General features: G+C 53.8%; 5 protein-coding genes across 5 annotated transcripts; 3 read left to right on the top strand and 2 right to left on the bottom strand.

The window, feature by feature from the left end:
- Positions 1-1024: 1024 nt before the first annotated feature.
- G647_05169 (uncharacterized protein) lies at positions 1025-3307 on the top strand (the record flags this gene model as incomplete). The annotated part of the gene is made up of 8 exons (XM_008729501.1): positions 1025-1169; positions 1224-1358; positions 1410-1618; positions 1670-2161; positions 2208-2281; positions 2341-2791; positions 2849-2931; positions 2998-3307. 8 exons carry the CDS (start codon positions 1025-1027, stop codon positions 3305-3307), a joined length of 1899 nt encoding a protein of 632 aa, XP_008727723.1.
- Positions 3308-4183: 876 nt separating this feature from the next.
- Positions 4184-7319, top strand: G647_05168 (uncharacterized protein; the record flags this gene model as incomplete). The annotated part of the gene is made up of 2 exons (XM_008729500.1): positions 4184-4970; positions 5017-7319. 2 exons carry the CDS (start codon positions 4184-4186, stop codon positions 7317-7319), a joined length of 3090 nt encoding a protein of 1029 aa, XP_008727722.1.
- Positions 7320-8704: 1385 nt separating this feature from the next.
- On the top strand, positions 8705-10318 carry G647_05167 (uncharacterized protein; the record flags this gene model as incomplete). The annotated part of the gene is made up of 4 exons (XM_008729499.1): positions 8705-8852; positions 8911-9021; positions 9070-9797; positions 9872-10318. 4 exons carry the CDS (start codon positions 8705-8707, stop codon positions 10316-10318), a joined length of 1434 nt encoding a protein of 477 aa, XP_008727721.1.
- Positions 10319-11144: 826 nt separating this feature from the next.
- G647_05166 (uncharacterized protein) lies at positions 11145-11657 on the bottom strand (the record flags this gene model as incomplete). Its single annotated transcript, XM_008729498.1, has 2 exons — positions 11145-11509; positions 11633-11657. The coding sequence occupies 2 exons, from the start codon at positions 11655-11657 to the stop codon at positions 11145-11147; spliced, it is 390 nt and encodes a 129-aa protein (XP_008727720.1).
- Positions 11658-12473: 816 nt separating this feature from the next.
- G647_05165 (uncharacterized protein) lies at positions 12474-14021 on the bottom strand (the record flags this gene model as incomplete). The annotated part of the gene is made up of 3 exons (XM_008729497.1): positions 12474-13549; positions 13597-13804; positions 13860-14021. 3 exons carry the CDS (start codon positions 14019-14021, stop codon positions 12474-12476), a joined length of 1446 nt encoding a protein of 481 aa, XP_008727719.1.
- Between the last annotated feature and the right edge of the window lie 208 nt (positions 14022-14229).

Here is a 14229-nt window from a genome sequence, read left to right as displayed (position 1 = left end):
AAAGTGTCGAGACCGGCTAGGTCAAAGCGCAGATCTCATGCATGATAGGCGAGCCAAAGCTTAGCTAGTCTCGGCATCAGGCCGAAAGACCCCGAAACCCGGATAACGGGTCAGGACGTAATGGGATACCGAACCGCTGTTAGTTAGGTGTGTCAAGTTAGTTGGGCTCATGTTAGATCCCGTCGATGACTCTGCGGAGACAGGACGTGCCTGAATGTGAATGTGCAAATGTAAAATTGACACAAGATCTGATCGAGAAGCCGATCGAGAAGCGAGCTCGCTACAGCTTCGTGAAAGCCGGAGTCTGGTTAGGCTGTAGGCGATCCCATGCCTAAGCGAGACGCATCAGCCAGATACGTCAGCGTCCTCTCGAAGCGTTGTAGTCTAAGCTGGGCGCTAGGCAACTTATCCCAACAAAGACTCTCCCGAAGACCAGTTGGGAAGACGGGTTGTACGGAGCTATATCTAAAAGTCTGTTTAGGAGATTGAAGGCGACCAATCAACTCGCCGCGTGCAGCGTATCCTCGGTGCTTGATTGGTCAACCTCGCCAAGGGAGGGATACCTGTGGACATGGCCTCCTTCCCGGTCTTCGATTTCTTAGGTACGAGTACCTACGTGGTACTGTGTACATCCTACCCAGAGAGAGGTGCAGCGAAGAGCAGTACGTTACGTTTACGGAGTGTCGCGTCCCCACTATATCTGCCTTCAGCATGGCTTTTAGGGAAATCGCTGTTGACGGCACTGCGTTAGTCCCACTGACCCATCATCTCACCGCCGGCCTCCCACAACAAGTAAGTGGACCACTGAACGGCGACATCAGAGTATATGGCGAATTACTCAATTGCCTGAATTGCCGGGGGACGCAGACGTCACAGGTACGGGCTACTGGAGTTCGATCTTGATCAGAAATGGGTTCTTCAAATGCCATATAAGGTCCACCATGCTTCTGACTTTAGATTTCGGCACGTGTGAGTTCCGCACGCCCGCACAACTCGTGACCATCGTGGTCTGTACACCTTGCCGATGGCTCTTTCCACAGTTGCGCGGACGAACCTCCTGGTCACCGTCATTGTAGCGCTTTCAGCTTGCATTCACGCTTCGCCATTCTTTCGTCGGTCTGATCACCCATCCAGCGGTAAAAAGTCCGCCGACTTCATCATCATCGGAGGTAAATCGTCTCGTTCTGAGTTGCTGGGGACGAGCTCTGACCCAGGGAAAACAGGCGGAACTGCTGGACTGACCGTCGCTGCGAGACTCGTCGAAGCGGACTTCACGGTGCTCGTGCTTGAGGCCGGGGGTTTCCCAGATAGCTATGGACTCCCATGGGATTCTCCGGCGCTGACAGGAGAAATGACTGGTAATGAGGCGTAACCTTAATTGCGAGATCATGGCTGAGCACACATTCCAGACACACCTGTCGACTGGAATTTCACTTCACTTGCGATCCCTGGTCTCAACGGGCGCACCGTCGCTCAACATCAAGGCTTCTGTCTTGGGGGAACAAGCTCGATCAATGGTCTCACCTACGGACGTGGTAGCCGCTCCATATACGACAATTGGGAAGCCATAGGGAATCCTGGCTGGGGGTGGGATGATGTCCAGGAGTATTTTGAAAGAGTCCGTGTCCCGAGGGTTTGTGGTGTTGAGACCTATACTGACGTGCCCTAGACCTGGAAACTTGTGCCACCGCCCAACGACGCACATTACAGGACATACGATCCGTCTCTGTACGACCCGAACGCTGGACCGGGTGAGCTTGGATATACAAATTTCAACCCGCCCTCCATTGACGCATTTGTCGAATCTCTTCCTTCTATTGGTATTCCCATTTCATTGGACCTCAATTCTGGCAACAACATTGGGGGTAAGCACGAACTCAGCACGCTGGACCCTCTCTCTCAGACAAGAATATCGAGCTACACGGCATTTTGGAATACTGTGGTGGGTCGCTCGAACTTCGAAGCAATCACCTTCGCTGTCGTCGAAAAAATCCTATTCCGGAGTGCCGATGGGAAAGAGGGTTCTTCCCAGCCCGTTGCTTATGGAGTGGAGTATTCGACCACAATAAACGGTCAAAAGCGCAAGCAAACAGCATATGCCAACAAGGAAGTCATCTTATCAGCTGGCACAATACAGACACCAAAGGTGCTGATGTTATCGGTAAGTCGTCCGCCGTGTCTCTCGATCGGGATTGACGTGATTCCAGGGCATCGGACCTCGCCAGACCCTGCAAGATCTTGAAATTCCCGTCGTGTACGACAACGAATGGGTGGGGAAAAAGTGAGTCCCCGTCTAATATCGGGAATACTTGTACATGATGCTGACAGAGGTCACTCTAGCCTTCGCGACTCACCCTCCTTCTCCATGATTGTAAAGACAACCGACGAGGCATCCACCAACAAGTTTCAGCACAACATGAACGCTATCCAGGCTGCAATGGCGGAGAAGGCTAGCGATCCAACCAGCTCCTCAAATCCACTTAATGCCATTGACGGGAACTCCGGCCCTGCGTATTCATTTGCAAAGCTCAGTACATCTGACTTGGAGGACACCGGCGCGTCGTACCTGCTTGCCAACCAATCTGACCAGGCGCACTACGAAGTTATTTTGTGGACTTCACTGTATCCATTGCCGGATAATGTTCCTACGCTGAACAACTACTATGACTTCAGCAACTACACTCAGGAATCCTACGTGTCCCTGGCGTCGTACTTGTTGGTTCCCGGCACCGGTGGCAACGTCACTATCAATTCGAGAGACGTTTCCTCACCGCCTCTGATAAACTTACCGGTAAGCTTTCCTCATCATCCAACTCGATTTCCGCCGCGCTGACCGTGAGCTGCGCAGTTCTACGAACTTGACGCCGATTTAAACATCCAGATACTGTCCCTGAAAAGGCTCAGGACGTTGATCTCTCAGAGTGCTTTCGCGTAAGTGACAAATGTCGTTCCGGGAGACCTGAATGGTGATGGCTTACTCTTTTCCGTCAATTTCAGGCAATATACTCTTGGCCCGGCTTACGGCGAGATAGTGCCTGGACCTGATGTTCAGACGGACGAAGATATTGCCAATTTCATCCGTGAAACGAGTGTTTCTGCTGCCCATCAAGCTGGCACCGCTGCAATGCGTCCACTGGACGATGAAGGCGTTGTGAGCCCTTCGCTTGAGGTATACGGAGTTCAGGGGTTGCGCGTCGTCGACGCTTCGGTCATGCCGCTCTTTGTGGACCAACACCCGACCGCTGCGATCTACATGATCGCGGAGAAAGCTGCCCAGATGATCAAGGACAAATATGGCGCGGAATAGAGGTGCAGGAGCTCTGAAACTCAGGACGGCCACGGTGGTCATTTCTGATCCGCCAAATACTTTTTCGAAGACCGAGAGACCGCAAGCAGGGAAAGCAGCGGATGGAGAAGGAGATAATAGTAATAATGACCCGGTCGTTGGGACTCGCGCCGTGTATGAAGATCTCTCGACGAGTCGTAAGTAATGAGAAGCCGGTATCTGACCTGACGGACCCTTCTCTCCGTTGGCATCGAAAGATGAGGACGAGAAGGAGAGGACGGTACAAAGCTATGAGATGGTGGAGGACGGGATATAACCTGTACGGTTGTGTACACAAGGTGCCCTGAGCAAAGTCCCATCAACCACCGGATCACCTTCCTGGCTACACTAGCGATGAGATAATTCTCACGTGACTTTATATTCACGTGATTTCATCCATGGGCCAGCTAGGGCAGAGCACAGAGCGGCATCACCATTGTCCCAATCCGGACGTGCCAGGTTGTACGCACCACACTTGACTCTCATACGCCAGGAGAGCAGAGGCAGTGTTCTGCACGCAACTCTCGACGCAGGCGCCACGCTGCCTCGTGCAGGCCAGCTGCGCTGTAAAGATGCATTTCAGCCTGATGGGCATTCTTCATCATGATCATGGTCCAGAGTTGAGTTTCATTGAAACGCCCGGTTGCTAACGATTGTCCCATGTTGACTACGCTCGCCCTTGTGCTTACCTCACCGTTCATCAGAACTGCGACCACTGCACTTCCTCCGTCCGTTCGGGCTGTGAGACGGATATATCACATCCCATCGCGATGAGCAGCCGAGAACTCTGAATAGTAGTAGACGCCCTTTCTACCGAGCCGATGTTCCTCATTACAGCGCCGCCGCGACATCAACACAATGCACCTCCTAGAGATCGACAGCCAGGGCGAGATCAGGCTGACTGAGGACCTCCACGATGGCATCCCCCCCTACGCGATCCTCTCCCATACTTGGGGAGACGATAAGGACGAGGTCAAGTTCGACGACCTTAAACACGAATCATGGAAGCGTAAAGCTGGCTATACAAAGATTCTTTTCTGTGCCAAACAAGCCAAAAAGGATAACCTCAAATACTTCTGGGTGGACACGTGCTGCATCAATCAAGCGAATTTCACCGCATACTCCGAGGCGATCAATTCAATGTTTCGCTGGTACCGCGATGCAGCGAAGTGCTATGTCTACCTGCCCGACGTGTCAGTCCGCGAGGGAGATGAAAACCACATAAAACGGACGTGGAAGCCGGCTTTCCGAAAGAGTAGATGGTTCACCCGTGGCTGGACACTTCAAGAGCTGCTAGCGCCAGCCTCGGTTGAATTCTTTTCGCAGGAAGAAGAGCGCCTGGGTAACAAGGAGACACTCGAACAGCAAATCCACGAGGTCACAGGTATTCCGATTGCGGCGCTCCGTGGCGCGTCTTTGTCGCAATATAGTGTAGAAGAACGCTTGCAATGGGCAGCTAATCGGAACACCACCAAGAAGGAGGACAAGGCATATTGTCTACTTGGGATCTTTGATGTCTTCATGCCTTTGATATATGGGGAAGGGGGAAAGAATGCACTTGACCGACTTCGGATGGAAATCGACAAGTCAGGGAGTAAACCCTTCACTCAAACCCCCGCGGCCACATCCGCGCCTGTACAATGCGGTAAGCCTCGTCGATTATCTGTTAATGGTTGCTGACGTTTGAGCAGACTCCCTTCCCTCATCGACCGAAGGTAATGTCGTTAACGATCCAAGAAGAGGAAGCATGACGGCCGATGAGCAGGGAAAATATCAACGACTTCTTAGATCGTTAACATTTGAGCGCATGGATTCTCGTCTTCTGAATATCACCAATGCTTTGCCGCAGACATGTAGGTGGATATTCGACGAAGAGAAATTCAAAACGTGGATTACACGAAACGAGGTCGAAGACAACCATGGCTTCCTCTGGATCAAGGGGAAGCCTGGTTCAGGCAAATCGACAATAATGAAGGAGGCTCTCAAAATGGTCAAACGAGAACAGCCCAGAGATATTATCATCTCTTACTTCTTCAACGCACGAGCCCCGGGCATCTTAGAGAAGTCAAGTGTTGGAATGTATCGCACGCTGGTACATCAGATACTTCAGGCGCGGCCTCAGTCAAGAGGACTTTTCTCCCAAATGTTTGCTATGAAGGACCGGGAAGGTTCGGTTGACGACTGGACACCTACAGAGCTGCAAGGATTCCTAACAGATGTTGTGGAGAGCCTGGGAGACCGCACACTCGACGTGTTCATCGATGCTTTGGACGAGGGCGACGAGAACGACGTACGTCAGCTGGTTGCTTTCCTTGAAGAGCTAAGTCACAGGGCAGTTGCATGCTCTACGTCCCTGAGGATATGTCTCTCCAGTCGTCACTATCCACACATCAGCATCCGGAAGGGTCTTCATCTTGTCGTGGAGCGCCAAGATGGACAGAGAGATGATATTGACAGGTACGTTCGACTTAGACTCCACGGCGATGAAAGCCATGGGACAAACAGACTCAGAGAGCAAGTGTGCCAAAAGTCATCACGCGTGTTCCTCTGGGTCGTACTGGTCATACCAATGCTCAATGAACTATACGACCATGGTCTGGTTGCAGCCATGGAGGCCCGTCTCAAGGAGCTCCCCGAGACTCTGGATGGTCTCTTCGCGGAGATTCTGGCAAGGAATGCCGAAGGCATCGACTCATCTGTCTTGCTTTTGCAATGGGTTCTTTTCTCGATGCGGCCACTCAGCCCGGTCGAGCTATACCATGGAATTCAATTGGCATTGGCATCTTCGCCCATTGAAGGTGCCACGTCGATGACTAAAGAAACAATGGACCGCTACCTGCTCAATTGCTCCCGGGGACTCATTGAAGTCACTAGGACCCGGCGACCTGTGGTACAGTTTGTACATGAGGCAGTTCGAGATTTCCTCATTGGGGAGAATGGCCTCAAACAAATCGACACCCGTCTGGCTGGAAATGTCAAGGGCATCAGCCATGAGCAACTCCACACGGCCTGTTTGCGGTATTTCGACCAATGTCTGCCATTGAATCCAGACTACCGGGGCGAGTCCGTTCCCAAATGGGGCCAGCCACTGGATCTTCAGCAGAAGTTCCCTTTCTCGGAATACGCCGTTACCTGTATGTTCCCGCACGCCGACGTTGCAGAGTCTAGCGGAATCCCACACCGGGCTTTTCTGAGGCGGTTTCAAAGCAAAGATTCTCACGACCTTTTGAAGTGGATCCAGTTCCGCAAAAGTTTTCAGCCTCGCAAAGTCTACGAATATGCCATAGACGTGCATTTACTCTACATTTTGGCCGAGCGAAACCTGGCCAATCTGGCAAATGTGTTGATTGACGACGGAGTTGACGCCAACGCTCGTGGGGGACTTTACGGGAACGCATTGCAAGCAGCCTGCGTAAAATACCATGAACAGATGGCAAAACTTCTTGTTAAAAGTGGCGCGAGCATCAATGCTCCGGGTGGCCATTATGGTAATGCACTACAAGCGGCAGTAGCGCGCAGTCACGAGCCATTAGCTCAACTACTCATTGAGAACGGAGCAGATGTCAATGCTCAGGGTGGCGTTTATGGTAATGCACTACAGGCGGCAGTAGCGCGCAGTCACGAGCCATTAGCTCAATTACTCATTGAAAAGGGAGCAGACGTCAATGCTCAGGGTGGCCTTTTTGGCAGTGCACTACAGGCGGCAGTAGCGCGCAGTCACGAGCCATTAACTCAACTACTCATTGAGAAGGGAGTATACGTCAATGCTCCGGGTGGCCTTTATGGTAATGCACTACAGGCGGCATTAGAGCGCGGTCACGAGCGGTTAGCTCAATTACTGATTGAGAAGGGAGCAGATGTCAATGCTCAGGGTGGCCATTTTGGCAGTGCACTACAGGCAGCAGCAGCAAGATGTGGCACTAGTATAGTCCGACTACTGGTTGAGAACGGAGCTGTTGGGCGTTCTACCGGCAATGGACGACAAGTGGCGTGACAGGATTGTGGGTACCTGGATTGGCAGATTGACATTCGACGCCAGAGGTAAAAGTGTACTCAACCAAGGGTTTCAGTATTGATCAGAAAAAGGCTTTTCTAGAAGCACTCTCTATACGTGAGCGCCTGCCGCTCCCTACATCATATCAGCTGCATATCCTTGGGGGTATTAGACGCCCTTTGGCAACGACAAGTCCTGCTTCGCCTGGACCATGCATCGATGATATGAAACTTTGTGGGAATTCGCCAGCACGGATGAATGCTTCCCCCAGTCCGATCCACCATACCTCCAACGCCAATAGATGCACTTTTGCGGGCATTTGAGTTCCACGCCTCTGCCGTGGGCGTCTGAACTGAGGAAAGTACCGGACGGAGCTCCTATCATGTGCCACATGCAAGACCGAACACAGTTGGATGCAGCTCACGCGTCAGCTCGCCAAGACAGGTACCCTACGTTTCCAGTATTGCCATCGCCGACCCAAGTTCTGACATGGAAGCCGGCCAGGTCCTGGCGGACATCGGATTTGGAAAGTTCATGACCGTCCAGTATGGGGCTTTTGGGTCGAGCATTGTGCACGGTGGAGGGCGAACTTTCGATGCGAGCCTGATTGGGTATGCGCCGTACGAGTATTGTTCGACTTGTTGGCTGTTGGGGTCAAAGAACATCAACAGGCCGGTTGTAGAAGACAGGAGACCGACAAATGTGAGTACAGCCGATCAAGCATCAGGAATCTCGGTATCAGCATCAGCTTAGTAGCAGGGGAACCGACTCGGTGAAAGGGGGGAAGGGACAAAGATGGTCAGTAACTTATGGGCAACTCGTATCTGCTGGTTCGAAGCTCTCGGTCGGCGGAGTGGCCACCCTGCAACAGGTTCACACAGCTCGTTCACTGCGGTGTCGGCGAAGTCGTGGCTTGAGTGTCGATTTGTTGAGCATTCGAGCAAACGCTGCGGAATGTGGAAGCCGGGGGACGACCGCGTCCAGGACACATTGGTGGATTGCAGCCGGCAAAAGTAGGCGAGGGCACTCCAGTCACCAAGATAGTGAGTATTGCTGTCAGGATAGTGACCCTTTCCCTCTTAGTAGGAGGTTGTCACGCTCTGCGCGCTACCAGCTGAGAGTCGAATGCCAGCTCTGAAGCGCGGACTCCGCCGCTGCTTTAACCGGAGAAGGCTAAACTCGCTAAACCAATGAGCGGCGTTATAGTCAGGCTCCTCATCTTGGCAAACTACGGTGAAGCCTAAACCCAGATAGTGACAAGGCTGAGGAGAAATATTGACCACCTCTCCGCAGCGCATGTGCGTTGACTGTCCGCTTTGGCAATGAGCGCAGCTTCGTGAACCAGAACAGCAAGCTGCGGTGGTGCGGCGCTTCCTGTTTTCAACATGCGGCTCTTCTCTTCGTTATGTCTCCTTCTTGTGTCGTCGTTGCAACTCGCATGGGCGAAAAGCGCAGTTGGAGACAGACTCCTCGTGGTCCTTGAAGACGAATCGCAGAGAGCACTCTACTCGAAATTCTGGGCTGATCTAGAGGGTATGCGTGCCTCACCGACCGATCGATCAAGAAGGGTGCTGACGTCTGCATTCTCCAGCGCGAGACTTCAAGTTGTCGTTTCAGTCCCCGAGAGACGAGAGCCTGGCGTTATTCAGACATGGCCAGTTAGCATACGACCATCTGCTCCTCACCCCTCCGAGGTCGAAAGGTGAGGTTGGCTCTTGGACCGGAAAAGACAATGTACTGATGGTTGCAGGCTATGGGCCAGCCTTGACGCCGAAGATCCTTCTCGACTACGTGAATGGCGGTGGAAATATCCTGCTTGGATTGTCCTCAGAGTCGGGCACCCCCTCAGCCATCTCGTCGCTCCTTCTCGAGTTCGACATCGCTTTGTCTCCCGACAAGAATTCTGTCGTTGTCGACCACTTCAACTATGACACCGTCTCGGCGGCTGAGAAACATGACGTTCTACTTGTCAATCGACCCGGACAATTGAGGGCGGATGTGGTCAACTTCTTCGGTGGTGATGGCTTGTTGGCGGTACCGAAAGCAGTGGGACAGACATTAGGAAATGCCAGTCCCCTACTTGCGCCGATCCTCAAAGCCCCCGTTACGGCCTACGCATACAATCCGAAAGAGGAAGGAGAAAGCGCAGAAGAGCTCTTCGCGACCGGCTCTCAGCTGGCCCTTATTTCCTCCATGCAAGCACGGAACTCCGCCCGCTTCACGGTGCTGGGATCCCTGGAGATGCTGCAGGATAAGTGGTTCGACGCGTCCGTCAAGTCCCGCGGCGGCGAGAACAGCAAGACCGTGAACCGGGACTTTGCCAGGCAATTGACCGAATGGACCTTCAGAGAGGTCGGCGTCCTGAAGGTCTTCCACATCCAGCACCATGAGGTCGTGAAGGCGTCCAAGCCTAGCGAGAACACAACCGCACTCAGCGGCCAATCTAACCCCGAGATCTACCGGATCAAGAACGACGTGGTATGTTTCCCGCGCTACTGACCTAAAGCTAGCTGGGAGGGCGGTTCCGGCTAATGAAGATAATGCGTTTTTAGGAATTCTCCATTTCGATAGGCCAATACGACAAGACACACTACATCCCCTTCACCATCCCGGCCAATGACGCGCTGCAGCTCGAATTCTCCATGCTCTCACCCTTCCATCGAATCCCGCTCTCGCCGTCGTCCAGCACGCCGAACAGCACCGTCTTCAGCACGACCTTCACCACGCCTGACCAGCACGGCATCTTCGCGTTTAAAGTCAACTACAAACGCCCCTTCCTCACGCCGATCGAGGAGAAACGCCAAGTCACGGTCCGACACTTTGCCCACGACGAGTGGCCGCGCAGTTGGGCCATAAGCGGCGCGTGGCCGTGGATCGGCGGGCTGTGGAGCGTCATCGTCGGGTTTTTGCTCTTCGTCGTCGTCTGGCTGTATTGCGAGCCGCCGAAGGAGGAGGCCGAAAGACGGAGGAAGCTGAGTATCAGTATGGGCTCGAGGTAGCGGGCGGGCAGGCAGCTTTTGCACCCCCTCGCCACACGGTCCGGAAAGACAAAATCAAAAATGGCAGGGAAGGGGAAATGTACTTTACGGTCTCTGATATATCGGGGGCTTTAGAAATGAGGAATCCGGAATCATGGAGCACCAAAAATGTAGCCAATGGAAGCGTTAGACATGATCAGCTTTCGTGGAGAATTGCGATGTCATGATGTCGTCGTACATTTGTCGAGAGATGATTCCTAATCATTGAACATTGTACATTGTAGAGACGAGGCGTGATGGCACGTGCTATATACAGATTCTCTCGATCTCCACATACAAAAACACAGCGGATAGATCGCGGCACCAGCGAGCGGAAGCTCTCCTGACCGCAAACAAGAGGGGAGGGAGCTGGCTGGCTATGGAGATGGATATCTTGGTCTTCCCTTCCAAGCATCCACACTGTCAGGTGGACTATTCCAGGTCGCGGCGTGCCGGCACCCACCCATCCGACCGCGACAACCTTTTTCCCACTTGTACCTCTCAGTAGATGTCGACAGGACAGGGGGTTCGCCGATATCTCTCGTCAAATCATCTGTTGCTGTTGGTATTATCGCGGATGGGAATCTTGGGATGCGATGCCGCACTCGGCTGCGGCTGCAGCAGCGCTCTCGCGATGGTCGTCCAAAAGTTCCAGAAGTGACGGTGATGTCGACGGCAATATAGCGCCATGTCGAGTATCATTCTCCAGAATCCGGCACCGCATCTGGCATCTCCCGAAAGAGACTCTGTGCCGGCGCACTGCCGCTGCGCTGGGTCCCCCTCAATGAGAAAGCTCAAAGTCCCACCCTCATAGTCCCCTCGTCTTGCTCTCGTCAAACCCCAAGCCGTGCACCTCCCCCCTCGCTCCCTTGGCCATACTCTCCCGGACATCGAACGCGGGCCTCCCACCGTACAGTTGTCCGCCCTTGACCTTGTCGTCCCCACCACCGCCACCGCCTCCCTCAAGCTCCAGACTCGTCGAGATGGGCGCATTCCCGCGAAACCGCTTGCGCATGTCCACCAGCCCGCGCCGACACTCGCGGAAGCCGATCTTCAGCTGTTGGCACTGCGTCGGGAGCGTCTCGAGTAAAGGGGAAGAGAGACATTCGAGGGGGGTGTGCCGGTCGAGGAGGATGCAGTCGGAGTTTTGGAGGCATTGGGCGAGCGCGGCGCCTGGGGGGTTTCAGTACGGCAATGCAATGTTGAGATTCATGTTGGTATCCCATGTTCAAAGTTCAAGTTAAGATATAGAGGTGCACAGGGTGGACCAATGAGGAGAGAATGCTGGGGACGTACGGATGTCTTTGCAGGAGGAGGGCATCTCGAGGTGTGGCCGTGGCAGGATCCGCAGGCCAGCAGATAGATGAAGGGCAGGAAGTTTCACTCGGGGTGGACAGGACGGTGTAGGTGCCTGCGACCTGCGGGAGGGGCGGACACAACAAGCAAGTGACGAGTGTTGAATCTGAGTATGATACCTTCAGTAGAGTGAGTGTACGTGAGGGCTACGAGTTACTCGTACAAGTGCTTGAGCCTCATCGATGCAATTAATTGCCCGCGGATTCTCCGTCCGCCGTTCTCCAATTGTCGCCGGCACGGGCTCGGCACACTTGCCTCTCGGCTGGACCTGCTTCCTGGTCAGTCACGTGCGGTGCCACAGTGAATTAGCGCGCGTGAACTCGGAAATTGTTGCCGAAAAACTTGGGGCTGGATCTCCGCGGCTCTCCGCGGCTACAGTCCCTCGAGGGAGGAGCACTCGTATGGACGATGTTACGTACATACTTAGTGGGTATGTACTTGCTACACATCGATGTATCTGCTCGTACGGGAGGAACCGCCTCTTTCAATCAGCTTGGCTCCAGCGGAACCAACATCAATGCTGAGCTGCGGCCTCCTGAGGCCGGTCCTAGCAGACCACCAGACTGCCACCAGCATCGCCAACGACATTTAGTAGTTGACGATCAGAAGGCCAAACGTCAGGCACCGCGACAACTTGACGAGGTTTACTCTTGTGGACGCGATCATTCAAGCTGATGCTGTATATTCCATGGTGTGTAGATTGTTTGGCCTGGCTCGGCTTTGCAGCGAGGACGGATCAGCTTCACTTGCAACCGACAGTCCCAGCCCCAAGAGCTGAGCATTACTCCTTGCCCGTCTGGGACTCGACCTCCTGAATTTTCATCTCCAGCTCTTGGTCTCGGACGGGCTTCTCGATCGTCATGGTCGTGACGGTCCAGACTGTGGGCAGGACAATCACCAAGGCCCCCATGGATAAACCCCAGTTCATACCAAGCTGCGTCATGGGACTCTTGTGCAAGGCGTTAATCCTCCACGCCATGGCACCGCCAGTGGCCTGGAAGGTCTTGTATGCTCCGACCAGAATGGCCGCTCGGGAGGTCGAGTTTGACTCCGTCCCAATGAGCCAATAACAGAACCCTTGCCAGAGCGCGTCGTACGCCCCGTAAAAGATATACAAGAAGATAGGCCCGGTCGACAGCGAGCCCTGAGTGTAGTCAATGTCTTGCTTGAGCCCGGCGGCGAGACGCCTGTCCTGCCATTTCTGGAAAGCATATCCTCCTCCCCAGATGGACATGCCCGTGACGAACAGAACGACCCAGCCGACGCGAGCTCGCATAGGCCGGGTAAGGAAAGGGAGGTCAAGAATGACGCCGATGAGCAGGCCACCCAGCATCTGGGCGATCCAGTAGAGAGACCCGTTCAGGGAGCGAGTCCGGATGTTGAAAGTCATGCCGTTGACTTGGTTCTGCTGGTACGAGTAGAACACGTTGGCGCAGAAGAACAATGGCAGCATGCAGAACACACGCCAACTAGCCATCGTTTTCACTGCAATGTCGATCGTGGCCTTCCACGAGTGTTTCTCACTTTCCACCGCCGCATGGAGCTGCGCGAGGTGGATGCGCTTGGGGGAGCAGATGAAAAGCCCCAAACCCCAGCCGACGAGCATAATGACCATCAATGCAATGTATGTCGAGTCGGACACGGTACCTGACTTGGAGTGGAAGTTGAGGCCGAACGATGCGAGACTGCCGACGCCGCCTCCGAGATTGAATATGATCCAGAACACCGCGATCGCGCGACCTTTCTGAGACTCGGCGACATAAGTGGTCATGATGGCACCCTGTACTACCCACAGCATGGAAGCGCCGACTCCCAGAATGGCACCGGACGCAATGACAAAAGCACCATTGTCGTGGTCTGAATCTAGTCAGGGTATTATGCAACTACAGAGGAATGTTTCTTACGGTTGAAATTCAGCAAGCTCCCACTGTACAATGCGTATGTCCAGCCACCAAGCAAGAAGCATATGCGAGGCCCTGTGTAGGAAAACAGGGGCCCCACAACGAACAGCGCAGTCCCAGCAGTTGCCGAGAGGAGCGCGACGGTGGCGTTGGCGGCAACAGTAGGGTCGACTTGGCCAGAGCCTCCCAGTCCCCCAAGAGCGTTATACATCTGCACATTGGTCAATGCCTGGGATAATCTTGCTGCCATCCAGATTGATACTCACTCCAGGACAACAGAAGCATATCAGACTGATCAAGATGATTTGCGTCCATGGGTGCGCGTACAACGACTTGACGCGAGAAAGCTGAGAGCGTTCCCCCTGCTCGATATCACCTTGTCGAGTGTCGATCGGCATCACGGCTTGTGTCTCATCTGCCATGGCCATGTTGAGAAGATGTCTTGAACCGGAGCTTCTCTCAAATTGCCAGCGACGCCGATGAATGGCGTAGCTAACATATAAGGAGGTGGTGCCAGTAACATATTCGCGCACATTGTTGTTCCCATCTAAAGGCACCGTTACATCGAGCGCCTGCACCTCCGCTCCTCCCCTTGATAGCCGTGATAGCCCATGATAAGCCCCGGGGTCACGAGCT

The sequence above is a fragment of the Cladophialophora carrionii genome (assembly GCF_000365165.1).
Source record: "Cladophialophora carrionii CBS 160.54 unplaced genomic scaffold supercont1.4, whole genome shotgun sequence".
NCBI lineage: Eukaryota > Fungi > Ascomycota > Eurotiomycetes > Chaetothyriales > Herpotrichiellaceae > Cladophialophora > Cladophialophora carrionii.
This window is presented reverse-complemented; position numbering and strand designations above follow the sequence as displayed.